We start from the raw sequence: 26,826 nt of genomic DNA, 5'->3' as shown, positions 1-26,826 counted from the left end.
TCCGGGCGCCGAGTACGAGCCTGGGTCAACACTGCGCTCAACAGGCCGCGGCAACGGGGACTTGTCGCCATCACTAATCGTTGGCTCACGTCAGTTGGCGTCGATGTGCATTACCGGCCGCCCGCAGCCCCAACCATCCAACCTGGCTGGCCCTTGCGCTAGCGGGCCCTGAGCGACTCTCAAAAAAAGTCAACGACAACGGCCGCCGCCGTATTTACCCACGCCCTCCTCTCGTCTCCGAGTGCTCCCTCCTCCCTTGCGCTCAATTGCCTCACCGCCGCCTCTCTGCTCACTTATACCCCTTATTTCGCTGCTGCCTGCCGCTGCCACGCACACAGCAGTGAAAGCTAGTTAGCAAGGGAGCTGCAGCCACCCCGGATTGCAGTCACGACGAATTCCCTCGCACCGCTGGGAGATTAGCTTCTCCCGCGCCATCGCCAGGCACCCAGGCACAAGGTACGCTGCTCGCATTCTCGGGGATGCCTTCCTCAGCTCGACAGCTCCTTCCCCGGGGTCTTGGAAGCTGTTATTGACCGAAGCACACATAAGCTCACACCCACCAGGACTAGAACCACCAGGTGCACTCAACGGCACTACTACGACCACCACCACTCCTTCCGCATCCGTATAGGTAAGAGCCTGCGTCCTGTCTTCACCTCCCCGCCAATCCCGCCCGCGCCCTGCCTGCCCCTCATCTCATCACTCACATCCGTCCCATACATCATAGCCAGCGCAGAGCTCACCATGGCAGCAGACCTCAGAACCCACGCCAGAATGTACGGATCAGGCCCGCAGACCGGCATCTCGACGCCGCGCTCGCAGGCCTCGCTGCGCCCGCTCGCCCTCTCCCACGGCTCGCTCGAATACACCCTCCTCATCCCGACCGCCCTGCACTTCAACGCCCAGCAACTGCGAGATGCCTTCAAGGCGACCCTTCCCGAGCCCACAGATGAACTAGCACAGGACGACGAGCCGTCGTCAGTACCGGAGCTGGTGGCGCGCTATCTGGGCTTTGTCGCCAAGGAGGTCGAGGAGGGCGACGACCCAGACTCGTTCGAGGAGGTCCTGAAACTGGTCCTCACCGAGTTCGAGCGCGCCTTCCTCCGCGGGAATGAGGTGCATGCGCTGGCTGCCACCCTCCCGGGTATCCTGGAGAAGAAGCTGATTACGGTGCGGTCATACTATACCGCCCGTGCGGCAGCAGACCGGCCTGTCAAGTACCACGAGTCGGCGCTTCTTCGCGAGGCTGCCGACGAGAATGCGTTCCTCTATGCCGTCCTGGGAGGCCAGGGCAACATCGAGGAGTACTTTGAGGAGCTCCGCGAGATCCACAGCACATACCCCTCGTTCGTCGAGGACTTCATTGCCGCCGAAGCACAGCACCTGCTGACTTTGTCGCGGGATCCGCGGGCGGAGAAGCTCTACTCCAAGGGTCTGGACGTCATGCGATGGCTCAACAACAAGGACTCGCAGCCGGACACCGACTATCTGGTCTCCGCACCAGTCAGTTTGCCCTTGATTGGGTTGACGCAGCTGGCCCACTACGTTGTCACGTGTAGAGTACTTGGCAGCCACCCAGGGCACATCCGAAGCCGCCTATGCGGTGTTACCGGCCACTCTCAGGGAGTCGTCACAGCAGCCGCCATTGCTGAGTCGAAGAATTGGGAATCTTTCCAGCAGGCCGCTAAGAAAGCCATCACCATTCTCTTCTGGATTGGTGCCCGCAGCCAGCAAGCCTACCCGCGAACATCACTCGCCCCGTCAGCCCTGCAAGATTCTGTCGACAATGGCGAGGGGGCACCGACGCCCATGTTGTCGATCCGCGACCTCTCAAGGAAAGCTCTCCAGGAGCATATTGATGCAACCAATGCTCACTTGCCGACGGAGAGACGCGTTGCCATCTCCCTCGTCAACAGCGCCCGCAACTTCGTTGTGACTGGTCCGCCAATCTCGCTGTACGGTTTGAATCTCCGTCTCCGCAAGGTCAAGGCTCCTACCGGCCTCGACCAGACGAGGATTCCTTTCACGGAGCGCAAGGTCCGCTTCGTCAACCGCTTCCTGCCCATCACTGCCCCATTCCACAGCCCGTATCTTGCCGAAGCTACGAAGTTGCTGGAAGAAGACCTCAAGGATATCAAGATTCCAGCCAGCGATCTCGGTATTCCCATGTATGATACCCATACTGGCGAAGATCTCCGCGACGAGGAGTCTGGCAACGTCGTCCCCAGGCTTGTGCGCATGATCACGAATGACTCCGTCAATTGGGAGAAGGCTACCATCTTCCCCAAGGCCACACACATTCTCGACTTTGGTCCCGGTGGTATCTCTGGTCTCGGTGTTCTGACCAACCGCAACAAGGATGGAACTGGCGTTCGTGTCATTCTAGCCGGTGCTATCGATGGCCAGAATCCCGAAGTTGGGTACAAACCTGAAATCTTCGACCGCGACTTCGACCACGCCGTTACGTACGCGCCCGATTGGGTCAAACAGCATGGTCCTCGCTTAGTGAAGACGTCCACCGGCCAGACGTACGTCGACACCAAGATGAGCAGAATGCTCGGTCTACCTCCGGTCATGGTCGCGGGTATGACGCCGTGCACGGTCCCTTGGGACTTTGTTGCGGCCACGATGAACGCCGGCTACGAGATCGAACTCGCTGGTGGTGGCTACTACAACGAGAAGGGCATGACGGCTGCTATCAACAAACTTGAGCAGGCCATTCAGCCAGGTCGTGGTATTACCGTCAACCTCATCTACGTCAACCCTCGCGCCATGGGCTGGCAAATTCCCCTCCTTGGCAAGTTGCGGGCTGATGGTGTCCCTATTGAGGGCCTGACTATCGGTGCTGGCGTTCCTTCCATAGAGGTCGCCAACGAATACATCGAGACCCTCGGCATCAAGCACATCGCCTTCAAGCCGGGTTCGGTCGAAGCCATCCAACAGACCATCAACATCGCCAAGGCCAATCCGGGCTTTCCGGTCATGCTTCAGTGGACTGGAGGCCGTGGTGGCGGGCATCACTCTTTCGAAGACTTCCATCAGCCTATCCTCCAAATGTACAGCCGTATCCGCAAGTGCGACAATCTCATCCTGGTCGCCGGCTCAGGCTTTGGTGGTGCTGAGGATACCTATCCCTACCTTACTGGTACCTGGTCGACCCGATTTGGTTATCCGCCCATGCCGTATGACGGTTGTTTGTTCGGCAGCCGCATGATGGTTGCGAAGGAAGCGCATACCTCGAAGAACGCGAAGAAGGCCATTGTTGATGCACCCGGCCTTGACGATGGTGCCTGGGAAAAGACCTACAAGGGCCCCGCTGGCGGCGTCATCACTGTCCGCTCTGAGATGGGCGAACCGATTCACAAGTTGGCTACCCGTGGTGTCATGTTCTGGCATGAGATGGACCAGAAGATCTTCAGCCTGGACAAAGCTAAGCGGATTCCCGAGCTCAAGAAGATGCGCGAGTACATCATCGAGAAGCTGAACAACGACTTCCAAAAGGTCTGGTTTGGCAGGAACAAGAAGGGCGAATCCGTCGATCTCGAAGACATGACCTACGCCGAGGTAGTTCAGCGCATGGTCGATCTCATGTATGTCAAGCATCAGTCCCGCTGGATTGATCCGACCTTGAAGCGTTTGACTGGAGACTTCATCCGACGAGTAGAGGAGCGATTCAGCAAGGCGAATGGTGAGTCCCTCATCCAGACATATGAGGAACTCGCCGATCCCTACCCCACCATCCAGAAGGTCTTCGAAGCCTACCCCGAGGCGTCTGAGCAGCTCATCAACGCTCAAGACGTTCAGCATTTCCTCTTGCTCTGCCAGCGACGAGGGCAGAAACCGGTCCCCTTCGTTCCTGTTCTCGATGACACCTTCGAGTTCTTCTTCAAGAAGGACTCCCTCTGGCAGTCGGAGGATCTTGACGCCGTCGTGGACCAGGACGTTGGCAGGACTTGTATCTTGCAAGGTCCTATGGCTGCGAAGTATTCAACCAAGGTCGACGAGCCCGTCAAGGAAATCTTGGATGGCGTTCACGGCGGCCATATCGAGTTCCTGCTCCACGATGTGTATGGCGGTGACGAATCCAAAGTTCCCGTCATCGAATACTTTGGAGGAAAGCTCCCGGAAAACAACGAGGGCGTGGAGGTGGATGGTCTCACCGTCTCCCAGCTGGAAAACAAGCTCGTGTACCGCTTGTCTTCAACTACGAACTCCACTCTTCCGGACGTCCATTCCTGGCTGCAGCTACTTGCCGGAAACACCTATTCCTGGAGGCACGCCTTCTTCACAGCAGATGTCTTCGTCCAAGGACAGCGCTTCCAGAAGAATCCGACCGCGAGGATCTTCGCTCCCACTCCCGGCATGATGGTTGAGATCTGCAACCCTAAGGAGCCAGCCAAGACTGTGATCACCGTGAAGGAACCGCATCATGGCGGAAAGCACATCAAGACCATCGAGGTCAGCATGACCGGCAATAAGGAGATCGTCCTTAACATGTTCGAAGAGCGTACTGCACTCAAGAAGGCCGTGGCACTGCCTTTGAAGTTCGTCTACCGCCCTGAGTTCGGTTACGCCCCCATCCATGAGGTCATGGAGGCACGCAACGACAGGATCAAGGAGTTCTACTACAAGATCTGGTTCGGTGACGAGGAGTGCCCCTTCGATGCTCCAGTGACTTCAAACTTCGATGGTGGACGGGCGACCGTTACAAGCGAAGCTATCAACGATTTCGTCCATGCAGTTGGCAACGCCGGCGAGGCCTTTGTTGACCGCCCGGACAAAGAGGTCTTTGCACCTATGGATTTCGCCATCGTCGTGGGTTGGAAAGCCATCACAAAGCCAATCTTCCCTCGAGCCATCGATGGTGATCTCCTCAAGCTTGTCCATCTTTCGAACGGCTTCCGCATGCTTCCCGGTGCAGAGCCTTTGAAGAAGGGCGATGTGCTCGATACCACTGCTCAGATCAATGCCGTTATCAACCAAGACTCCGGTAAGATGGTCGAAGTCTGCGGCACGATTACCCGCGATGGTGAGCCGGTCATGGAGGTTACCAGCCAGTTTTTGTACCGCGGAGCCTACACCGACTTCGAGAACACTTTCCAGAGGAAGACGGAGACGCCGATGCAGCTGCACTTGGTCACTAGCAAGGACGTCGCTATCTTGCGTTCGAAGGAGTGGTTCAACCTTGATGAGCCAGACATCGAGCTCTTGAACAAGACTTTGACGTTCAAGCTGCAGAGCTTCGTCCGCTACAAGAACAACACTGCCTTCTCCGAAGTCCAGACTGTGGGTGAGGTGCTGCTCGAGCTTCCAACCAAGGAGATCATCCAGATCGCGTCCGTCGACTACTCGTCCGGCGCCTCTTACGGTAACCCAGTGCTTGACTATCTTGAGCGCAATGGATCCGCCATTGACCAGCCTGTTAACTTCGACAATGCCATCCCGTTGAACGGCAAGACCCCCCTTACCTTGAAGGCACCTGCATCCAACGAAACCTACGCTCGCGTATCTGGTGACTACAACCCCATCCACGTCTCGCGCGTCTTCTCGAGCTACGCCAATCTTCCTGGTACTATCACCCACGGCATGTACTCCAGTGCCGCTGTCCGAAGCTTGGTGGAGACCTGGGCGGCCGAGAACCACATTGGACGTGTCAGGAGCTACCATGTCAACCTCGTTGGCATGGTGCTTCCCGACGATATGCTGGACGTTAAGCTCCAGCACATTGGCATGGTCTCCGGTCGCAAGATCATCAAGATTGAAGTCTCCAACCAGGAGACGGAAGACAAGGTCCTCCAGGGTGAAGCCGAAGTCGAGCAGCCTACAACTTCTTACGTCTTTACCGGTCAGGGCTCGCAGGAGCAAGGCATGGGCATGGACTTGTATGCCAGCAGCGCCGTGGCAAAGGAGGTCTGGGACCGTGCCGACAAGCACTTCATGGACAACTATGGTACGGACTCTCCCTTTACCATCGCCTTGATCACGCTAACACTGTATAGGCTTTGCTATTACCAACATTGTCAAGAACAACCCCAAGGAGCTCACCATTCATTTCGGTGGTCCACGCGGAAAGGCCATTCGTCAGAACTACATGTCCATGACCTTCGAGACGGTCGGTGCCGATGGAACCGTCAAGTCTGAGAAGATCTTCAAGGAGATCGACGAGAACACCACCTCGTATACTTACCGCTCGCCGACTGGCCTGCTATCTGCCACTCAATTTACTCAACCTGCTCTTACCCTCATGGAGAAGGCCTCTTTCGAAGACATGCGGACCAAGGGATTGGTACAGCGCGACAGCACCTTCGCTGGGCACTCTCTCGGAGAGTACTCCGCTCTTGCTGCGCTCGCCGAGGTCATGCCGATTGAGAGTTTAGTCTCGGTCGTGTTCTACCGTGGTCTCACAATGCAGGTCGCGGTGGAGCGTGATGAGGCCGGCCGATCCAACTACTCCATGTGCGCCGTCAACCCCAGCAGGATCTCCAAGACATTCAACGAGCAGGCCTTGCAATACGTCGTCGAGAACATCTCCGAGCAGACTGGTTGGCTCTTAGAGATTGTCAACTACAACATCGCCAACATGCAGTACGTTTGTGCTGGCGACCTCCGCGCGCTGGACTGCCTCACCAACGTCCTCAACTACCTGAAGGCGCAGAAGATTGACATCCAAGCGCTCATGCAGAGCATGTCTCTGGAAGACGTCAAGGCGCATTTAGTGGAGATTATCAAGGAGTGCGCGAAGCAGACCGAGGGCAAACCCCAGCCGATCGACCTCCAGCGCGGTTTTGCTACCATTCCGCTCAAGGGCATCGACGTACCCTTCCACAGCACCTTCTTGCGATCCGGCGTCAAGCCCTTCCGAAACTTCTTGCTCAAGAAAATCCACAAAACATCGATCGACCCGTCCAAGCTCATTGGAAAATACATCCCCAACGTTACCGCCAAGCCGTTCGAGCTTACCAAGGAGTACTTTGAGGACGTGTACAGGCTGACCAACTCGCCCAAGATTGGCAACATCCTTGCCAACTGGGACAAGTATGAAGAAAAGGAGGAAACAAAGGTTGCGGCTGCTTAAGCGTTCCACCGTATTGTTTGTTTAGGATGCGTATTGGCGTTTGGGGTTCTGACAAAATGATATCCGAATTCGTAGATGCTCCGAGAGCGGAGTCTTAGACGCTATGTCTGCTGTAGCATATTCATAATAATATCTCATTTCCTTCCAACGATGCACCCCGATTTAGTCTCATCTGTGACAGCATTGTGACGAAGGTTCGTTGTCATCCGAGCTAATGGGCGACAATGCGTATTCGCACCGGTGACATAGGAGAAGCCTAGAGTGATCGTGGCATCTCCTAGAGTCCATGCACAATGTCTCGCTGACGAGACATTAACATGACACGATGCTTCACAGACCGCAGCCCGAAATATAAGTCCTACCTCGACCTACTACCATTTCTTCTCTAGCACCCCCAATCCTCTGTAGCCAACCTTGGGGAAGTTCGGACAAAGCTCGCGCCACAACCACCAGCCACCGCTGCAGCCACACCGGGTCTTGGCATCTCCGGAGGTCCGCACATTTGTTTACGTAGTGGGCACCCTCCTAGCAACGGCCGGACACACTCGACCCATCGTCAACTGCACTCGCATTCTCCCACCGGCCACTCGCTATTGAGCAGCATGTCGCACAATCGCGAATCATTTGGGGGTATGGACTACCAGTGGGAAAATAAACATGGCCCTGTCAACCCGCAATCACCCTTCGTCACCGCCGTCCAGCAGCCCGCAAAGAAGCGTAAGTTGGATTCTTTCAGGTCTCAGTCCTATCCGGCGGAACAAGGACAACAGCTAAATGCAGGGCCTCCGTTCGGCCAGCCAGGCACACACTCCGTCTTCGATTCGCCGTCCAAGAGCGGCGGCTTCTCTACCCCGAACTGCCCGCAGCTGCGCGAACCGAATTCGCAACACCACTTTTTCTCGCAGCAGAACAAGCCGCCCCCTTATATTCCGGCGCACGTTCAAAACTCGAAGACGTGGGAGCCGCGGACACCGGCCAGCGTCATCGACTTTAGCTCTGGCGGAGAGACGCCGAATACCCCCGCGCAAGACAGCGACGCAGCGACGCCCGACACACAGATGGCGAGCAAAATGGGTAGGTTGATGTCTGGCGACGGCAAGGGCACTCCCAAGAAGAGCCGTCGAGAGTCTATCATGAATTGGGTGCGGTCCAGCCCTAGCCCGTCGAAGGAGAAGGCGAAGGACGACTCGCGGAATTACTACTCCAAGAAAGCAGAGCATCGCATCATGAAGCGGCGGTCAAAGAAGTCAAAGGCGGCACTGCGCGATGATGATTCGGACAACGAGCAGACGGGCAACAATAACGCATCAGCGTTACAAGAGAAGCCCCCGCTAGGCTTCGCTGCCCACATCCCCGGCGTGCTGTCCTGGGTCGAAGCGCATCCGCACCTCCCCGCCGTGCTGTCCTTCTACATGCAGTTCATCGTCAATGCAGCCATCGGCTTCATGTTCCTGTACATTATCTACGCAGGCTGGTCCGCCGTCACAAACGACATCAACATCGAAGCGGACAAGATGTCGCACGACATCCTGCACGAAATAGCGCTCTGCGCAAAGGACTACAAGGACAACTACTGCGGCTCCAAGGGCCGCGCACCCGCGCTGGAAGCTGCCTGTCTCAACTGGGAGACGTGCATGAACCGCGATGCGAAGAAGGTGGCCCGCGCGAGCGTCGGCGCGAAGACGTTCGCGATGATCTTCAATGCCTTCGTTGAGGAGTTCAGCTACAAGTCCATGGTATTTGTTGCCCTTTTCCTAGTCCTCAAAGTCCTGCTAGCACGGCTAGTTGCGGTCGAGATGGCGCGAAGCTCGGGACTGCTTCGACGGGATCAAACTCAAGCTCGAGCTCGCCAGGAGCGTGAAGAGCACGCCGATGACCTCCCCCAATCCCAGTCCTCCACCTACACCCCTCCCCGCATCGAACCCGCAGAGCGCACAGGATTCGCTGACCCAATCATCGCTGAAAACGAATAGCTCTTCACCGCGATCATCATCTTCGGCGGCTTCAACCTGTCGAATTGGGCCTTTGGCTTCATCCGCGAAAAACACCAGCATCCCCACCAGCAACCACAGCACCATGACTATCCGCCCCCGCCCGCAACCCCCCAGCGCTACCCCAGCGGCGGCTTTCTCGAGCATCAGCAGCAGGGCTGGCATACACCCTATCACACGCCGTATGGCAGCATGAACCAGCACATGGTGCAGCAGGCGAGCCAGAGCCTGCCCGCGCTGCCGAGTACGGTGGAGGACGGGAGTGTGAGTCTAAGGGAGGGGAGGAGGAGTCCGAGTAAGAGGGGTTTGTTTAGGTGATTGCTTTGCTCGGGTGACTCTCCTCTCGCTTCTCGCTTCCCCCGCTCCCCTCTCTTTTTTGGATCGCATGGGCATGGCGCGGTGAGGGATTCTTTCTTCGCGTTTGAGATTTTTCCTGTATATGGATGAATATGGATATGGATATGGATATTATTACATTGATGAGATTTCGCATACGGTGATGATGCATTTGATGTGCTGGAGATTTGGGCTTTCAGAAAACGACCTACATCTACACCCCGCAGTCTCGCTGAAGGCATTGTTCGTGACATATGACCTATAAAATTCGGTTGAGGTGCTGGACGCGGAACATCCACCAGATATACGCAGTGAAAGAACAGCTCGGACGACATCGACCACTTCAAAGCAGGTTTTTTTAACTGTATTGTAGGGAGTGGGGAGGCAAAAACCCGGTTTCCGCGCCTCCCGTGTAAATAAGTGAAGCAAAGATGGCAGGAGAGAAAGAAAGAGAGAAAGACCGCCAACGCCTGACTGATAGGAGAGCGAAAAAATCTGTACTGTATGATATACACTGGCCCCACCTCTCTCTCTCCAGTGTGCAGGAGAAGGGGTGCGGAACCTACGTCTCGCCGGAAGCAGGCAGTCCTCAAATGTGAAAATCCGCACGAAAAGAATCGAATCGAATCGCTCTCTCGCACACCACCACCCAAGGATCAAAAAGCTCTCACATACCACCCAAAAATCAAAAGTCGCCGTCACTCAAGCAGGCGTCAACGCGACCTTCGTCCCATTCCCACTCGCACAGGTCAGCGTCAGACCCTCGACCCACACGCCGCCATTCTCATCCCTGCTCTCAATGGCGGCAAACTCCTGCAGCAGACGCGCGGTCACGTAGCTCGCCTCGGTCAGGGCGTACTGCTGGCCGAGGCAGATGCGCGGGCCGCCGTTGAAGGGCAGGTATTCCCAGCCGGGGCGCAGCGTCTCCCAGCGCTCGGGGCGGAAGTCGTCGGCGTCGGGCCCGTAGATGTCGGCGCGGCGGTGCATGGCGAAGGGCGAGTAGCCGACGAGCGTGCCCGCGCGCACGAAGAGCGGGTGCTTGCCGTCGGGCCCGCCGCCGAGGGGGAGCACGGTGTCGCGGATGCAGTAGCGGGAGTTGCCGGGGACGACGGGGTTGACGCGGAGGGCTGGATCGATGATGTTAGCATTGAGGCACTTCTCGGTGGAGGAGGGCTGGGACAGGACTTACACTCATTCAAGCACCACCTCAGGTACTTCAAGTTCCTCAGCTCCTCATACGTCGGCAGCCGTCCGTCCAAGCTCTTAACCTCCTCCCTGAGCTTCGTCCACACCTCAGGTCTCTTCGCAATCTCAAACCACATGTTGCTGAGCAGACTCGCCGTGGTATCGCGCCCGGCAAGCAGGATATTCATCAGCTCGTCCCTGATGCGCTTCCGATCATCCGTCTGCTTCGCTAGCTCCCTGATGAACACATAGCGCCCGTCCTCCTGCGTCCAGCCCGCCGCCTTCTCCGCATCATGCTCGCGCCGCCACGCAATCGCGTCGTCGACGAACTTATCCACGTACGCGTGGCAGATCTTAATCGCCTCGTTGCCCTTCTTGTTCGGGCGGAACACGTCGAGGAAGCCGAGGCGGGTGCGCATCATGATGTCGTCCTGGGCCTCAGTAAACGCCTTGCTGAAAATAACATCCTCATTGTTCTCATCGACATCCATCATGCGCAGCGAGTCGGTGGAGTGGTTGAACAGGAACTCGGTGGCGGTGTCGATGGTAAAGCGGAAGAAGAGCTGCTGCAGATCGACCGTCGACCCGTCCTTTGGGATGTGCTTGAGCATGAGCTTGAAGTGCCGCTCGAACGCTTCCAGATCCGCAACCTGATCCCGGGCGAAGTTTGGACGCAGCAGATGCCGCGAGTTCGCCCACTTCTCGCCATCGGAGTTGAAGATGCCGTCGCCCAGCAGCGGACTGAAGGCGCGTGTGCGCGCCCCCAGCGTGAAATCCTTGAACTTGAGACTCAGGATCGTCTTGACGTTCTCGGGTTCGCAGGTAGCGATGAGCGGGAGATCCATCATGCGCGAGTGGAACGTGTTGGTCTTGAGGTTGAGGAAGCGGCTGCGGAAGCCGGGGAGGATGCGCTTGGCTTTGGAGAGCTGGATGTTGTCTCTGAAGACGTCAAGGCCGAGAATCGGGTCTTTGTTGAAGACGTAGGGGCATGGTTTGCAGCCATGCTCTTTGATCATGCGCTGCCGGCGCAGGTAGAGGGCGATCCGGGTGTAGAGGATGTAGGAGACGAGAGCGCCGCCGACGATCCAGAGGAGTGGTGATTGCGTGAGAGCCATGGTGAGGAGAGGTGTTTGAGCAGAGTAGGATTCAAGTGGGGGGTTGCTGTGGGCTTCCAAGAAAGATGAAGGCTTGTAGACAAAGCAGGTGACTCCACCACCCGCGCGAGATAGGTAAGCACGGCAAGACCGCCCCGCTGGTGACTTCCAACTCTTTAACCCAACAATCTCACTGCAAACTTACAGCACCCGCGCGAACGAACAAAGCCGGGAAGAAAAAAAAAGCTGGCGACAGCAAAGCGACCTCCCGAGTAGTAGTGACGAATGACGAAAAGACGCGGGGTCCAATAAATCCAGCTCTTCAATCAGCACAGCACAGCAAAGCACAGCACAGGACAGCCTCTCCCGCAAACGCAGCCCTCTCACCTCCTAAACGAGCTATCCACTCTTTATATGCCTCGCAACTCCAACTCAAAGCGGAAACCGCCCGATATCCCTCAACCCTTGCTCTTACCGCAGCCTGCCTCGGCTGAACCGTCGGACGGCCCTCGAATAGGTCGACGAGGACAAGAAAGCGGCGTTGCGGGGGAACTCTTTTCGCCGCTCTCGCTTACGTCGCCCAAGAAATCCGGGGTATTGCTGATGATTCTGCCCGGCGCCGTGTGCTCGCACTTTCGCGGTTTCGATGACTCGCCGGCATGAATCTCAGGTTTTCGAACCTTCCGCATGATTGAGGTGCAGGGTTTGCGAGTCGGCGAAGCGGTCGGACACGCATCGCCGCCTCCGATTGCTGCGGTGCTCTCGCCTAGAACGGACGAGGAGTCGGAGATGCCGGGCGGAGTGCACGGGCGTCAAACTTGGGCGTTGAAAAGCGGTCGACGTGGTTGGGCGGAGGGACGGCCGCTAAAGGCTTAGGATTTGCTATTTGCGGTTAACGCTCCACGCTGGGAGGGTACGGGCGTAATGTTTCTGTTGACGTGCAGTGTGTGCATGCATGGTAGAGAACAAGTTACTGTATTGGAAAAAGAATGTTTAGACGCGCGAGAAGGAAGGAAAGAAAGGTTGGATTATGCTTTGAAGTAAGCTTTCAAGAAGCGTTGCGTATATACTCAGGTCTGTGGTCTGGGGAAAAACTCCGATCCAATGCCATGCACCCCACAAGCCACCTATCAGCATACCCAGCTGCCCCTCTACCTAATCAGAAGATATCCATTTGTAGTGGTTTATCGTCTCCCGCTCCAAGTACTCATATACCTGCGAATAGTCCTTGCAGATGTGCTTCGCGTCCCAGCCGTCGCTCCCGCCTCTGTCCTCACCTGTTATTGGATCGCCGGGAAACGTTGTCGCTGCGCCTTCCAGTGCGACGTCCCCAGTGCACATTATGGCTTGCCGTATGTACTCGAAGCAATGGTTTATATGCCACGGCATCTTTATTGGGTGTGAGAATGAAGGGTTGAAGGAGAGCTGGAGGGTGTTGTAGGCTTCGAGGATGGTGTAGACGCAGTGCAGTTGGTGCGTAACGGAGGTGGTGAAGACGGTTTGGTTGGGGTAGTCGTGAATCGGGTGCGGGAGGTTGTCGTAGCGCGAGGGGTTCTTGACGTTGACGTAGCCTAGACCTTCTTGGGGGATGTTAGCAGGGTCTGAGGAGAGTAAAAGGGAGCCATATACCTGGGACTATGTTGAGCCATGCGTGCTGGGTCTCTTTGCTCCAGAACTCGGAAGCGTTCTCCGGTGCGAATACGGGATCTGGCTTGAAGCTGACGATTTGTTGCGAGACTGGAGGATATCAGCATTGGCAGTCGGCGATCCAGAAGGACTGGCTTACACGTCGGAGCAAAGCCGGATATGTCTCCGGCCAGCTCATATCGATGGCTTCTATGCCACTGCCACCTCTTCTCCGCCACCAGCCCAAAGATGATGAGGAGCAGAGCCGTATCGATCATCCACCGGTATGCCTTCAGCTTCCTCCAGAACGTCTTCCTCCTCCGTGGTCTCGGCTTGATCTGCCCCTCTGCCTCCCAGTCCTCCACTTCGGTGCTCGACTCCGAGTGGTCATCCAGATTTCGTATCGCATCGTATCGGTGATCGTTCTTCATCTTCGCGTCGAGGTGCGCTTTGGAGATATCGTGTGTCGATCGGTATGGCGTGAATCTAAGCATATGACGAAGCGCTGATTAGAATACTTTACAATAAGTTTCTCCGCAATGGGTACTCGAAGGGTTTATGAGATCCGACGCCAGCAGTGGCGTTATGGTTTCCTCCAGAGATCAAACATCCTCTGTAACGCCAAGCGTTAGATGATGCGGAACGAGCATCAAGGAGCCTTTCTTCGTGAATTCGAACATCTCCATGCTAACGAGAGTAAATTCTTCTCAAAACAACTCATTTTAGCATGCTCTGCCAGCGCCAGCGGATGCAGTGTCGTGGTGTCTACAAAATGATGGTGCGTAACACATCGGCTGATTACGGACGGAGCGCAGACGTAGCGCTCCAAGTCGGCCATGCCGCGATTAATTGGATTCGCCATGATCATTTATGCATAGGCGAGGTAGCTTTCAGAATGGTGATAAGTGAAAGTAGCGAAGCAAAGCCGGTGGTGATGGTGTGAGTGAAAGGATGGTTGTGCTCGGGGAGATCCGTTCACTAGTCGGAGACAAATATCCCGACATGCCGACTTCAAGAGTCCACCCGTTGTGGGAACGGGTGGACTTTTATGTCCTGTTCCATCAAGCAGCCTTCAAGGTCACAGATGTTCATTGGCAATGCAAAGCTCGCCTGACTTTTTGTCTTCAAAGGTATTGTATACCGAGGTACTTCGCTCCTCGCATTGGCAGAACACCCTCATCTAATCGTTCGTCCGTCCGCTTCCCGGACAATATTCCACTCCTAAACGGAGGCTAACGATACTCCAATAAGCATGCAGTCTTCTCAGTCAACCTCCAGCTCCAGCCGCATGTAGTTGCTTGCCGAATCTTGAGCCATCCAGTCACCTGACCTCAATCCGCGATTCGAATGTGCCGTTGAGTTGTTGGAGCATGTAGATGGAGCGTCGAGGCCGAGCCGCTACTCTTGAGAGCCTTGGTTGCGTATTCTTTGGCAGGGATTGGCGATGGCGATCGTGACTGCTGAGGCACATCTTCAATTGTCGACAACAGCTCAGACCTCTTGACTTTCGAGCGGAGAATGTCTCTTACATCAGATACGGCGTGGCTCCTTCCATGCATCCGCTTCTTTGCTATAGCGACAGAGTCTCTGTGCATGAAAAGCTCAGGAGAGATGCCGCCAACATCGAACATCCGGGTTCGAGCAATGGTTACTGAGTCCCGATGGCCACGAAATCTCATCTCGGACTCATCCATGTTTGATAGCCGGCGGTCAGCAGGTGGCCCTTTGACTCTCCGACCGACTCCCGTAAGGGTTCTCATTGTTGCATCAGGGTCTGGAATCGCTGACGTGCGTAGTATTGGTTCGATTTTTGAATATCTTTTATCGTGGGGATGATTAATGTTGGGCGCGGCCGTCTGAACTGGGTCGTCATAAGAGCCTTCTCTAGATGTGCGCGTGCTGACTGGGCGGGAGGTGTGACGAGATGGGTTCGTACTTGTCATTGCGCTATTTGGCGGCGGGACTATCACGAGATCTCCGCTATCGTCAACAGCGCAATCAGGTTGAGGGGGCTGAGGAGAACGGTCATCGTCGTCCGGAAATACCACGATCTGAGGCTTGAATGGTTGCGTTGGTCCTTCACGACCCCATGTCCACTCAGTAAGCTTCGTGTTGACTCGCTCCAAACCTCGCGATGCCGTTGAGCCGAAGGTATGGAGGGCTTGGCTTGCTGAAGAGCTCCGTCGATGGAGCCTGATGTCGTGTTCCTCCGGTACGTCATCCCATATGACTTCATAGCAGCCGTTCTTGGATTCCACAATCTGCATAGTTGGAGTAGCAGGATCGATACCTCCTTCATCCGCGGTGTCGTCGAAGCTCCAGGATGGGGCAATGGCGACCACATGCACATCGGTCCTTGTAACTGCCGGATCTGCCAAGCTGCTCTTGACCATCGGGCCAGGACATGACGGGGCTCGCTTCGCCGCCTTGACTGGCTCAACATAAGCCTTGGGCGTTCGAGTTCGCGGCCGCTGTTCTCCGTCTGCTGCATCGCTAGTGGGCTCGCTTGACCAAAGCTTCAGGGGAGGTAGAGAAGAGAGTCCCTTCGACGTGGTTTCTTCGAAGTCCACCGTCTTTACTCGCCGCAGTTTTTGCTCATCCGTGAGAGTGCTGGAATCTGTGTGAATCTCACTCGGAGGTGTGGTGGTAGCACTCTTCGCCTTCCTCTTCATGCTAGACTTCAATGGCAGATTCTTGCCCAGTTTCCCCGGCTTTGGTGCCACTTGTGGTATGGACGAAGGATCGGACTTCGAGCGGACCGCGAACCACATAAAACCAGGTCTGGGAGATTGGGGATTCGTCCAGTGGAACGGGCCACTTGCAGTCCGCACGCGCCGAACTCGCCAAGGTTTAAGAGGACGCCGACCGGTATGCTTGACTTGCATGATGAGCTGCTGCTGCAGCGTCGCCGAGTCAAGGGCTGGATCATGGAACCGAGATCGTAGCTCTAGGCCCGAATTGCTCGATGACCGCCTGAGCTGAGCCGGCCAGAGAGGCTTGTGTGACGTTCTTTTCTGCGCTGGCGACCGATCGTTCGTTAGATTGTCCTCTCCATCGCCAACTCGAAATGCAGTCTGCACTGAGTCTGCCGTCGACCCGCGATGGCGCGCTCTGACGCCGAGCACCAAATCACTCGACGATTTTCTCAACGGCTGCGTGATCCTAGCCTCATGCGAGTGGAGTTGTGGGCTGACATGAGCCAAACGCTTATGACTCGTGCCAGCTATGAGGAGCGGGTCGGTCTCTTCAGCGAAAGGAGTGACGAAGTTGTCGGTATCGGAGTCATCATCTCGACCAAGATATCTCAAGTCGTGCAGAGGTGGAGGGCTGCCGGTGCGAGTACACATTGCTCCACTGCAATGCCAGCGGATCGCGGAACAGAGACACGACGGAAGGATATCGGGGAGCGGGTCGGTAGGAAGATCAGGACACCACAGCTGCGGATAATGATGGCTTCAGAGGAGGATGTATAGCGCGGCGCTCGAGACTTAAGGACTGGAATGGGGAGCATGGGGAGTCGGAGTGAGGAAGCTCGCATCATACGTTGTGCGGGCTAGACTGTTGAACTTGGAAAGAGCGGCCACTGCCCCGAAGTGCGTGTTTGCGTCATCCAGCCCACGGGGAAGGTGTGATCGGCAGAGTACGACTACGCAGTTGCCCTAGCTCTCTTCCACCATCGTATCAAACTGCGCCGGGTAAGCAATGGGGCATCTTGTATGAGCGAGATGCGACTTCCGGCGGAATAGCTGGGACATGTGAAGGGGAAGGACGACCAACGCATGAGAACCATTCACCGGCCGGACAACAGCCGAAATGGAAGCATGCCATCGACTATAACCATCCATGGGACATTGGAATGGTCGGGACGTATCCCAGCGCTTTTACGTGGGGTGAGCCGAAGGGAGCTCTCACTGAGACATCGTCAAGGCTCCAATGTCTGAGGGCAAATGAAGCAGGATCTCTCGCGGTACTTGCAGCGCTGGTCCTCCGTGGAGGCGCTGCGGATACGGCTGCCAGTAGAACTAATCCAGATTGTTGCCATACCGATGTTGAGGATATCTAGGTACAGCCGGGTACCCTGATCGGAACTAGTGAATACGCTAAGCCAGGTTCGTCCCTAGCTCTGTTCAAACTCTCAAAACACCACGACACCTGTGCCCGGCCTTTTCCAGGCACACCATGAGATCCCACAGAGTTGATGAACTCGGACTGTACACGCACAGCATACGAGAGGCATCAGCGTGAACGCGACGAGGAGCGGGATTGAGCTATAAAAAGCACCTGCCCAATGCGGATACGCCTAATTTTCCCCTCAGCGACTCATGAGGGCGCGCTCAATCTCGTGCTCTCTCAATCTCCGCCAGCGCACGTCACTTGGGAACCCCCATACAAAAGTCTCTGTGCCTTGCAGGAGCCATCTGCCGAAGCATGATGCTGCCAGCATTCGACATGCGCGCTTTCGTGCCCTTCGCAAGCCACCTTCTGCCTTACTGTCATTGGAAGACGCATTGAGGATCCTGAAGTCCTTCAGCACTGCATCCCCGGCCAGATATTCCTGCACGTGTACCTGCACGTTCATCGTAAACGCCGGTCGATATTGCAGATTGGCGTGCCAAAGGTTCCTGGCGCTCGGGACTCACGCTATTGGAGTGCAGGATATTTATACAGGGCATTGAACCTTCTCTTCGTGGTCCGCACACGAGCATTCTTCAACGCGAACATGATCTTTTCTGTGTCTGCCTGTCTTCTGCTTCTCCAGCTCGGCCGCATCGCCGCAAACCCCGTCGCGCGGGGTACGGCTCCAGCCAATGCAACGAGTTGTAATGGTAAGACATACATTTATGAAGAGCTTTCCGGGTGGGGTCTGTTGGCCAGCGATGCCCGTGACAAGTTCGGAGACACAATCGGCGGCATTGGCAGCGCAATTGCCCTGGATAAGAAGTTTTGGAAGAAGAAGAGTGGGAACAAGGAAGCTTACACGGGCATCCTTTACGGTCTCCCAGATCGGGGATGGAACACCGAAGGCACGCAGAATACGCAGTCCCGGATCCACAAGTTCGCCATTTCGCTCGACATTGTAACCGCAACGGTTGAGAAGCCCGCATCGCCCAACTTTCAGATCGTGTACCTCAACACCATCCTCCTAACTGGCCCTGATGGAACACCGGCTACCGGTCTTGATGCTGACCCGACGGGGCACCTCTCTTTCAGAGGTTTCCCCGATCTTCCGGTAGCGACCTGTAAGCTCCGCTCAAGGCAATGCTTGTGGACGTGGCTAACACTTACAAGATACCGGGGACGGCTTTGGTGGTGACGGTCCGGGCGGCAAGCGAATTCCGCTCGACACTGAGGGCCTTGTGCTTGGAGATGATGGCTCGTTCTGGATTAGCGACGAGTACGGTAAGTGGCATCTGGCGCAGAGCGGGTATAACGCAGGGAACTCACTCCATTCAGGACCATATATGTACCAGTTCGACAAGCGTGGCAAAATGGTGAATGCCATTCGTCCTCCAGATGCTCTGATTCCCATTAGAAACGGCAGCGAGAGGTAAGCCATGACATATTTCGAGCGATAGGATCAGCTAATCTTCGTACAGCTTCAATGCTGCATCACCGCCCATCTACAACGAGGACTTCGAGATCGAACCCGAAGACCCTGAAACGGGACGGTCGAACAACCAGGGCCTTGAGGCTCTCACTGCCAGCCCAGACGGGAAATATCTATATGCCATGCTGCAGAGTGCCGCGTAAGTCAAGCCTGATGGGAAAGAGATGCATTTACTCACACCAAAGCAGCATTCAAGAGGGTGGAAAGAAGTCATCCACCCGTCGGAACACCCGCCTTCTCAAGTACCGGATAAAGGGCAAGAGCGCCATATACGATGCAGAGTACGCTGTCCAGCTGCCACTTCTTTCGACCGACAAAGTCGCAGGCCAGTCTGAGATTCACTACATCTCCGATAAGCAGTTCCTTGTACTTGCTCGCGACTCTGGTGCCGGCCATGGCCAGGATAGCTCCGAGTCGATTTACCGCAATGCCGACGTGATCGACATCTCCAAGGCCACCAATATCAAAGGCAAGAAGTATGATGCCTTTAGCGGAGCTATTGCGAGCTCAAAGGGCGAGCTCAACTCCGACATCACTCCAGCCACGTATTGCCCTTGGTTGTCCTACAACAACAATGACCAGCTTGGCCGCTTCGGCGCCCACAATGGGGGAGCGCAAGACGCGAGCTTGCTTAACGAGAAATGGGAGAGTCTTGCGTTGGCGCCCGTGGATAAGAAGTTCGAGAAAAAGGGCGCTGGCGATGAGTACTATCTGATCTCTGTTTCGGACAATGACTTCATTACCCAGAATGGTGAGTATTGTTCGTATGCGGATTGGCATGGAGATACTAACCTGGCTGCTGTAGGGTATATCAACTTTGGGAAGAACCAATATGCCGATTCTTCGGGCTACAACTTGGACACGCAAGTTCTCGTCTTCAAGGTCAGGCTGCCGAAGGGCGCTGACCCATTGTAATTATTCGGGCCTCTTCGATGTCACGGATCGATTCCGTCATTCCAAAATCTCGGATTCGAAGAGTATTACCGACAGCAAAAGTCACTATGGTTGTTGGCGCCGTGCGTGATTCCGCGCGTTCTCTTAGGCTAATGTTATCCGCAGACTCGCTGAGCAGAAGGCTAATTGTTCACACTTTCGTATCATCAGCACCGCTTTTCGCGGTGGCTTCTATTCGCAACGGCCCGTGCTCGTGCACTATCCGGTGTTACGTGTCAGGATCCGGGCTATCCAAGCTTCTCTTGAATCATGAAACTTCGCCAACCTCCCTCTTTTTCGATCTTAACAATATTTCCCCAGACACCCACTCGCTAACCCCGGATTTGGAGGTTGATTGCCCCTCAGCAGACGCGCTCTTTCCTGTCGAAGTGCATGATCAAACGGTTAATCTCTCGAATCGCCGGCCTCCACCAAGTTGGCCGAGCATTATGATCATTCGTCCCCGGGCCTCTGTCCAGCCAATGCGATAATCTGCGCGATGTCAGCTTCAGCTCCTCTGAAACTTGCGGTGTGGGGTTTCCCCAAGTCGGAGCTCACATTGTCTAAGCTCGCAAATCTGTTCCCTAGCCTTCCCATGTCGACATCGCCATCTTCTCGCGACATCTCCCAAAATTTGATATCTGAAGGATGACGCAATGATCGCAACCCACAGCGTATGCGGCTCAGACTTTGCATGCGTTAAGCCTAAGCAACGCTGCCAGCAGACACCCCCATGGATGGTCTGAACCTCGTCGAAGGCACCTTGTTACTGTATTGCGTGGCCGGAGCGGAGACTAAAGTAGCGCGGTCTGCTTTAGAAACTTGTTCCAGACTCCCGGAGCTGTTGCGTTCCAACCGCTGACCGTATTCCCGGATTCGTGGAGCAAAAGGAGTGGAATCGATGATCATCCTAGTTTCCGGGACTGCTTTCTGCTCTGCTTGGCCACATACTAATTGCAAATCTAGGCATGAGAACCCGGCCTTGAGAGATCGGTACGGTATGTACATGGCTTTCTATTTTCGGCTCGTGCGGCCTTGCACTTTTCGATGTTGGCGAAGCTTGAGCCTTCCGACCTCAACCGTAGTGGTGGTTCCATCTTCGAGCCTTATGTGGCAGTGGCCGCAGAATCTCTTCCAGTGTCCAGAACGAGATTACAAACTGCTGGTGCGATGTTGAACCGTCCTGCCGGTACAACTGCACTTGACAGGTCGACGCATTCTGCACTCGGTCGTGCTCATCAGGCACATCCCGACCACAGACGACCACCACGACTACCCACGTTCCCCATCCTGCAGAATGCACGTAAAAAGTCGCGGAACAATCCTCGTGGTGCGCCTCCATCCATCGCGGATGCTCGGCGACGCGGCCTCAGCCACTAAAAGTTCGTGCTGTGCCTAGAACCCTGCTAGTCCCGGCGGCCCCCGCATCGGCTCAACCCCAGTTTCTCCACGCCTCGGCGAAGGATGCGAGGGCATGGGCCCTGGACGCTCAATCTGGAACGCCCTGCTTGACCTAGAGCCGTTGACTCGAATCGCGCTCCCGGTAGACGTCTTCCGCGTAGCCCGGGATTTTTTTTATATCTGCTCGCCTCTTCCCATGGACCTGGTACGCAGCATACACGCCAGTCAAGGTTGTACTCGCACTTTCTTTGGACAACGTCCCACGGTTCGTCTGCGTGCGACAGCCAGTCAACATCAACGGCCACGGGTCGCCTGGATTACTTCGGTGGAGCGTTCCCCGTAATAGGGCCGATTTCGTCCGACACGCCACACGTCCTGTTCTCTGACTTCTCTTCCCTTCAATTCATTGTACCGGCGACGAGAAACTACAGCCATGGCCGAATCAGACGAGAAACATAACGTCTCTACGGACCACGTCGAGGATATCCATGTCGTCAAGAAGGTCCACGCTGACGGCCATGTCGATCTCGTCGACACGCACGCTATCGGAGGCGAGCTGGATGAAATGCCCAAAGGCTACTTCTGGAGTGTGCAGTTTATAGGGACTGTAATAGTACGTTTCCCTGAGTCGAGGTTTCAGCACGCCGCATCACACCACGCACGCTTGCAGGCAATCCATTAGCGTGGAGAAGCACCATAGAACTTCGCTAATCACACCACTAGGCTGTCTGCTGCGGCAGTATCTGCGCCTATCTCGGATGGGTCCTTCCAGCCAACACTCTGTATGTTCCAAATTCCTACTCAACTTTCATGCCATATTGCCCGACAGAAGCCGTCACTATTTCTTCCCCCCCTCACTGAACCACTATCATCAACCTTCCTTTTGCTAACTCCTGCCCAGCACCCTCATCAACGCAGATATTGGACCCTCAAAAGACCTGAACTGGGTAGCTACCATCTGGACAATCGGCAGCGCAATCGGATTCCTCCTCGTGGGGCGTCTTTCCGATATCTTCGGCCGTAAATGGATGGTTATGGGCACGAGCGTCCTAGGCCTTGCGGGATGCATCGTTGGCGGCACTGCGCAGAACATCGATACGCTGGTCGGAGCGAACCTGATGAACGGGATTGCGGCTGCGGGCCAGCTGTCTTTCGGTATTGTGCTGGGCGAGCTGGTGCCAAACAAGCACAGAGGACCAATCGTCACTCTAGTGTTTCTGTCATCGCTGCCTTTTGCTGGTAAGTCCGTGATCGCGTGTTTCATTCATTCATGAAAGAACGTGCGTTGATATAGGGAATCTAGTATTCGGACCCATCATCGCCCGGACATTCATCACCAACACCGCCGCCGGCTGGCGCTGGTCCTACTACCTCGGCATCATCCTCTCGGGTATCACCCTCATCCTCTACCAGTTTCTCTACCACCCGCCGACCTACGACCAGCTGCACGTCTCCGGCAAGACCAAGTGGCAGCAGTTCAAGGAGCTCGACTTCGTCGGCATCTTCCTCTTCATCGCCGGCACCGTCATCTTCCTGATCGGTTTGAGTTGGGGCGGCACCACGTATCCCTGGAAATCCGCCGCCGTGCTCTGCACCATTGTGCTCGGCTTCGTGACGCTCGTTGCCTTCGCGCTGTACGAGCAGTTCGTCTTCAAGGGCCAGGCGATCATGCCGCCGCGACTGTTCAAGAATCTACATTATGTCGCCATCGTTATGGTTGCTACTGTTGGCGCTATGGTCTACTACGCCCTGACGGTGCTCTGGCCCACCATCCTCGGCACCGTGTACACGACCGACTCGAAGAAGATCGGCTGGGCGTCGTCGGTCGTCGGCGGCGGCATCCTGCTCGGCCAGGTATTCGGCGGTTTCGCGCTCTCGTATCTGCCCAAGATCAGGTTGCAGCTCATCATCCTGTCGTGCATGGGCACCGCGTTCCTCGCTGCAGAGGCGAGTCTGCGTGCAGATGGATACGCGCAGTTCATCACACTCGGCGTCCTCGCTACATTCGGTACGTTGTGTTCTGCCTTCCACCCCCTTCCCTCTCTCTCTTTCTCTATCAACTAACACGCGATACAGTCATCGGCTGGGTCGACAACATCAGCTTCCCCGGCGTCACGCTCCTCTGGGAAGCGCAAGACATCGGGCTCGCCACGGGCGTGCTGGGCAGCATCCGCGCCATCGGCGGCGCCGTCGCGCAAACCGTCTACGTCTCCATCCTCACCAACAAAGTCGCCACCTACCTGCCGCAATACGTGGCCCCCGCCGCGACCGGCGCCGGCCTACCGGCCTCCTCGCTGCCCGCGCTCTTCGCCGGCATCACCGCGGGCAACTTCTCCGCCGTGCCGGGCATCACGCCCGACGTCATTGCCGCGACGGGCGCGGCGACACAGCACGCGTATATCGACAGCTTTAAGATTGTGTTCTATGCGACTATTCCGTTTGGCGTGCTGCTTATTGTGTTTAGCTGTCTGAGCCCGAATTTCGAGAAGTATTTGAGTATGAATGTGGCGAAGAGGCTGCAGATGAAGGATGGGGGCGAGGGGATTGAGAAGGCGGAGGCTGTGTAAAGGGGGCATTGGTAATGGGAAATGCTACAAACTGAAATGCCGTTTGGAGAGGAGAAGAAGGGACTTGATACCACATGATATTATGAGCAACTTTGGACATGTACGATTTGTGTAGCGCGGTGTGTGTTATGGGAACCAAAGACGTTGTTCCACGCGGGCGGAGGAAGCCTCTAATTTGAAGTTTTGAAGTTCTTGACGTCCTCGTGCCATTCCACGACGAGTGCTCTTCATCCCTTTCCTTCCGCAGTACCTCCTTCCTCTAGCATAAAACGTTCTGCCGACCCCTTTTCCCAGCCGTACTCCCAAAAACATTTCCAGGCCTAGAACCCGTTCCCAGCAACCGAGAGATCGCTCCGTAGCGCATGTTCTACCACATGGTGCTAAGATACCGGCGGGACCTTGGTACCGGGCCCTTCGGAAGGGATAAGATCACCGCGTTCACGCAGGTACAGTACAAGTACACCGTATTCGACACCCCCGCCACAATTCCTCCGTGTGGTTGCAAGCGAGTAAGCGAGCCGAGCTACCGCGATAGAGGGGAGGTGTGCCGAGCGACGTGTCTCGATGCGAGGTTGGTGGAGGGTGACGGCGTCCTATTGGGTCGGTTAGTTCGACCGGGTGAGCTAAGCTCGTTTCGGAGGGCACATCGTACGTTTCGTCGGGTATGGCCTTCGGATGTTTTCCTCACGCACCGCACAAGTCATTGGAGGCCTGTCGTCGAACCGGAATGCTGATGGCTCGCGCATGCAGTGTGCATCGGCTCCCCATACATTATCACGCTCTTGGCAGTATTTCTCATCACCCAATCGTGTCTTCACCCCTGCCCCTCTTCAAGCAGGCAACTCATGCCTCACCAGCGGCGTAATACTATTCACGCTCCCGGTACTCATCGCAGGACTATGCATCTCGCACCGCCCATGCCACGCCTCCAGCTCGTGCGGCATCACGCCAGCCGGCATCTCCTGCCGCGTCCTCCCATTCGCCAGTTCCAGCCGTATGCCAGGCGCCTCCAGCTCTTTCGGCGAAGTCGGGTTGCTGGAGTAGTCCGATTCTTCGAGCTCGAAGGCGTTGGCTTCGGCGGATTTGGACTTGGCGAACGGGTCTGCGCTGGAGGAGCGGTGCGAGGAGGGTTCGATCTCGCGGACTTTGGCACGCGAGCGGCGGCGGAAGAAGAAGAATGCTGCGGTGAGGAAGAGGAGCGTGATGATTAGTGTGGCGATGCCGATGGCGATTTTTACAGCGTTGCTTATGCTGCTCTTTGAGCTATTTTCATTGGGAGTAGGTGGCGTCGTGGCCGTAGCTGTCGGGGCTCCAGAACTCGTTGTGGCTGTAGGGTTGGAGGCGCTCTTCTGCGCATTTGGCGTGCAGTCGTAGTGGCCCGCCAGTCTTTTCTGCGCGAGATTGCTACACAGTGCAGTGATGTCTTCGGTGGATTCCACACTCAATGCGCCGTTGATCCCGCTCAGCACCGGCATGCTCACATTCGTGTAATCACCGCTCAACTGCACAAACCCGCCAATCGTCTGCAGCTTCGAAAAGTCCAACGTCTTCACAGCATTCCCGGAGATTTCGAGGCCGCCATAGATGCCGGTGAGGGAGGAGACGTCGACACTAGCGAGCGAGGGGTTCGAAGTGAGTGTGTAAGCGCTGTTCGCATTGATGGAACTGTACGGGATGCCGAACGATTGTAGGTTTGAGTTGGATGTGATGTTTAGTGCTGCGCCGATGGGCCAGGTGAGCCAGTCAAGACTCTTTAGGGATGTATTAAAGATGCTGATTTCTTGGATTTCGCCGTCGATGGCGCCGGTAGCGATTTTGCATTGCTCCAGGGACGGGAGATTATACCACTTCAAGGACGAAAAGTTCTTCAAGGCGGGAAAAGTGAGTGTGGATAGCGCGGGGAGACTGTTTAGCGTGAAGCTAGATACGGCTTCCAGAGAAGTGGAAGTTAAAGAGCGGAGCTTTGCGACGTTTTCGATGTCGATGTTGCCAGAGACGGACGTGACGCCGTCGAGTTGGATGTCCTGGGGTCCGTCGGCGGCGACAACAATGTTGCCGGTGAAGGAAGTGCATGTGGTAAGGTCGGACACATCTTGTGCGGTTTTTATGGTGAGGGATCCGGACGCCGGCGAGCAATCTAATGGTCAAGTCAATGGAGTGCTCTTCGATCTAGCTTGAGCAATTCAGCAGGAGCGATCTGATTTCTCCTCCAGCCTGAGATCGACTGAGCAGCGACAGTAATGCAAGACGAGTCGAAGCGCAGGACAATCGACGAAAGCGACAATGAGAGCACCGAAATTCAGGACATACCAGCAGCGCCCTCGACCAATACCACCAAACGAAGCACAAACCAAACGAAAGACGCGATACAAAGCTTCATGCTTTTGTCATGGAAAACGAGAGGCCATGCCATCAAACTGAGGCATCGAGAGGAAGGCAGGCGAGGTGCGGCCTGCGGTGGAGAAGCGGACGCGTCGCGGGCCTAAGCAAGTTTGTCGACCGTCCCGGATATCAGGAACGATAGGAGGGGATAGATTGAGTCCGCTCCTTTCGCGTGTTGCCCAATCGGAGGTTGGCGGTGGAGAAAACAGTCCTCGTCTACTTCCCGTTTTGGTAGGGGGTAAATCCTAACGACGAGCTCAGCCACGATGCATGCGTTTGTTGAAATGCACGAGCAGGGGAGTGGGATAGTGACGGTACCGAGACAGAGGAGACTGCTGAAAGTGATGATATCATTTTGTCTGTCCTATATGCCATATTAATGGTTTGAATGACCGATCAAGTGAAAAAAGGATAATGGGAAAAGAGTGGAGTGGGTGGGTACGCTCGCAACCACCACCAAAACCATCGCCGCACGGGCCAAACCATGTAAAAACCAATCCAATCTCCGGAACCCCCGGATGATCCTTGTAGGCCCGAAAACCAAGAAGAAACATAAAATAGCAGTGAAGCCGTTCAAGCATGCAAGTCGTGAACAATACCAAAGCCCACCGCCCGTCGAACCGCATGT

At 55.8% G+C, this 26,826-nt stretch overlaps 8 protein-coding genes across 8 annotated transcripts; 4 read left to right on the top strand and 4 right to left on the bottom strand.

The window, feature by feature from the left end:
- The first annotated feature begins 298 nt into the window (after positions 1–298).
- Positions 299–7,167, top strand: BU26DRAFT_608619 (beta subunit of fatty acid synthase). The gene is made up of 4 exons (XM_033835855.1): positions 299–456; positions 564–631; positions 755–5,950; positions 6,000–7,167. The coding sequence occupies exons 3-4, from the start codon at positions 775–777 to the stop codon at positions 7,073–7,075; spliced, it is 6,252 nt and encodes a 2,083-aa protein (XP_033679152.1). The 5' UTR covers positions 299–456; positions 564–631; positions 755–774; the 3' UTR covers positions 7,076–7,167.
- A 452-nt stretch (positions 7,168–7,619) lies between these two features.
- On the top strand, positions 7,620–9,548 carry BU26DRAFT_522850 (uncharacterized protein). Its single transcript, XM_033829887.1, has 2 exons — positions 7,620–7,792; positions 7,877–9,548. Exons 1-2 carry the CDS (start codon positions 7,678–7,680, stop codon positions 9,046–9,048), a joined length of 1,287 nt encoding a protein of 428 aa, XP_033679151.1. The 5' UTR covers positions 7,620–7,677; the 3' UTR covers positions 9,049–9,548.
- A 372-nt stretch (positions 9,549–9,920) lies between these two features.
- On the bottom strand, positions 9,921–11,898 carry BU26DRAFT_94968 (cytochrome P450). Its single transcript, XM_033836535.1, has 2 exons — positions 10,592–11,898; positions 9,921–10,529 (listed from the first exon to the last, which is right to left on the bottom strand). Exons 1-2 carry the CDS (start codon positions 11,700–11,702, stop codon positions 10,105–10,107), a joined length of 1,536 nt encoding a protein of 511 aa, XP_033679150.1. The 5' UTR covers positions 11,703–11,898; the 3' UTR covers positions 9,921–10,104.
- Positions 11,899–12,836: 938 nt separating this feature from the next.
- BU26DRAFT_533658 (uncharacterized protein) lies at positions 12,837–13,738 on the bottom strand (the record flags this gene model as incomplete). Its single annotated transcript, XM_033831169.1, has 3 exons — positions 12,837–13,261; positions 13,311–13,418; positions 13,468–13,738. The coding sequence occupies 3 exons, from the start codon at positions 13,736–13,738 to the stop codon at positions 12,837–12,839; spliced, it is 804 nt and encodes a 267-aa protein (XP_033679149.1).
- A 742-nt stretch (positions 13,739–14,480) lies between these two features.
- Positions 14,481–16,230, bottom strand: BU26DRAFT_522847 (uncharacterized protein). The gene has a single exon (XM_033829886.1). The coding sequence runs from the start codon at positions 16,190–16,192 to the stop codon at positions 14,639–14,641; it is 1,554 nt and encodes a 517-aa protein (XP_033679148.1). The 5' UTR covers positions 16,193–16,230; the 3' UTR covers positions 14,481–14,638.
- A 1,797-nt stretch (positions 16,231–18,027) lies between these two features.
- BU26DRAFT_554180 (uncharacterized protein) lies at positions 18,028–19,981 on the top strand (the record flags this gene model as incomplete). The annotated part of the gene is made up of 6 exons (XM_033832251.1): positions 18,028–18,547; positions 18,597–18,707; positions 18,762–18,855; positions 18,905–19,054; positions 19,104–19,666; positions 19,721–19,981. The coding sequence occupies 6 exons, from the start codon at positions 18,028–18,030 to the stop codon at positions 19,828–19,830; spliced, it is 1,548 nt and encodes a 515-aa protein (XP_033679147.1). The 3' UTR covers positions 19,831–19,981.
- A 1,315-nt stretch (positions 19,982–21,296) lies between these two features.
- On the top strand, positions 21,297–24,289 carry BU26DRAFT_522846 (fungal trichothecene efflux pump). The gene is made up of 5 exons (XM_033829885.1): positions 21,297–21,862; positions 21,973–22,031; positions 22,151–22,488; positions 22,553–23,257; positions 23,326–24,289. Exons 1-5 carry the CDS (start codon positions 21,683–21,685, stop codon positions 23,814–23,816), a joined length of 1,773 nt encoding a protein of 590 aa, XP_033679146.1. The 5' UTR covers positions 21,297–21,682; the 3' UTR covers positions 23,817–24,289.
- BU26DRAFT_522845 (uncharacterized protein) lies at positions 24,280–26,290 on the bottom strand. Its single transcript, XM_033829884.1, has 2 exons — positions 26,127–26,290; positions 24,280–25,953 (listed from the first exon to the last, which is right to left on the bottom strand). Exons 1-2 carry the CDS (start codon positions 26,194–26,196, stop codon positions 24,647–24,649), a joined length of 1,377 nt encoding a protein of 458 aa, XP_033679145.1. The 5' UTR covers positions 26,197–26,290; the 3' UTR covers positions 24,280–24,646.
- Between the last annotated feature and the right edge of the window lie 536 nt (positions 26,291–26,826).

This window comes from Trematosphaeria pertusa, assembly GCF_010094035.1.
Source record: "Trematosphaeria pertusa strain CBS 122368 unplaced genomic scaffold BU26scaffold_15, whole genome shotgun sequence".
NCBI lineage: Eukaryota > Fungi > Ascomycota > Dothideomycetes > Pleosporales > Trematosphaeriaceae > Trematosphaeria > Trematosphaeria pertusa.
The sequence above is the reverse complement of the archived record's forward strand: the minus strand, read 5'-3'. Positions and strand labels throughout refer to the sequence as shown.

What these genes read in the sequence shown, in the direction of transcription:
- BU26DRAFT_94968 (XM_033836535.1), bottom strand. Translation starts at nt 11,702, where the DNA reads ATGGCTCTCACGCAATCACCACTCCTCTGGATCGTCGGCGGCGCTCTC. An exon ending in GAGGTGGTGCTTGAATGAGT is followed by an intron (nt 10,530 to 10,591) that starts GTAAGTCCTGTC and finishes TCATCGATCCAG; the next exon opens with CCCTCCGCGTCAACCCCGTC.
- BU26DRAFT_608619 (XM_033835855.1), top strand. Translation starts at nt 775, where the DNA reads ATGTACGGATCAGGCCCGCAGACCGGCATCTCGACGCCGCGCTCGCAG. An exon ending in GCACTTCATGGACAACTATG is followed by an intron (nt 5,951 to 5,999) that starts GTACGGACTCTC and finishes AACACTGTATAG; the next exon opens with GCTTTGCTATTACCAACATT.
- BU26DRAFT_522846 (XM_033829885.1), top strand. Translation starts at nt 21,683, where the DNA reads ATGGCCGAATCAGACGAGAAACATAACGTCTCTACGGACCACGTCGAG. An exon ending in GTCCTTCCAGCCAACACTCT is followed by an intron (nt 22,032 to 22,150) that starts GTATGTTCCAAA and finishes ACTCCTGCCCAG; the next exon opens with CACCCTCATCAACGCAGATA. An exon ending in GTCATCGCTGCCTTTTGCTG is followed by an intron (nt 22,489 to 22,552) that starts GTAAGTCCGTGA and finishes TAGGGAATCTAG; the next exon opens with TATTCGGACCCATCATCGCC.
- BU26DRAFT_522847 (XM_033829886.1), bottom strand. Translation starts at nt 16,192, where the DNA reads ATGCAAGTCAAGCATACCGGTCGGCGTCCTCTTAAACCTTGGCGAGTT.
- BU26DRAFT_522850 (XM_033829887.1), top strand. Translation starts at nt 7,678, where the DNA reads ATGTCGCACAATCGCGAATCATTTGGGGGTATGGACTACCAGTGGGAA. An exon ending in CCAGCAGCCCGCAAAGAAGC is followed by an intron (nt 7,793 to 7,876) that starts GTAAGTTGGATT and finishes TCGGCCAGCCAG; the next exon opens with GCACACACTCCGTCTTCGAT.
- BU26DRAFT_522845 (XM_033829884.1), bottom strand. Translation starts at nt 26,196, where the DNA reads ATGAAGCTTTGTATCGCGTCTTTCGTTTGGTTTGTGCTTCGTTTGGTG. An exon ending in ATTGGTCGAGGGCGCTGCTG is followed by an intron (nt 25,954 to 26,126) that starts GTATGTCCTGAA and finishes CTTGACCATTAG; the next exon opens with ATTGCTCGCCGGCGTCCGGA.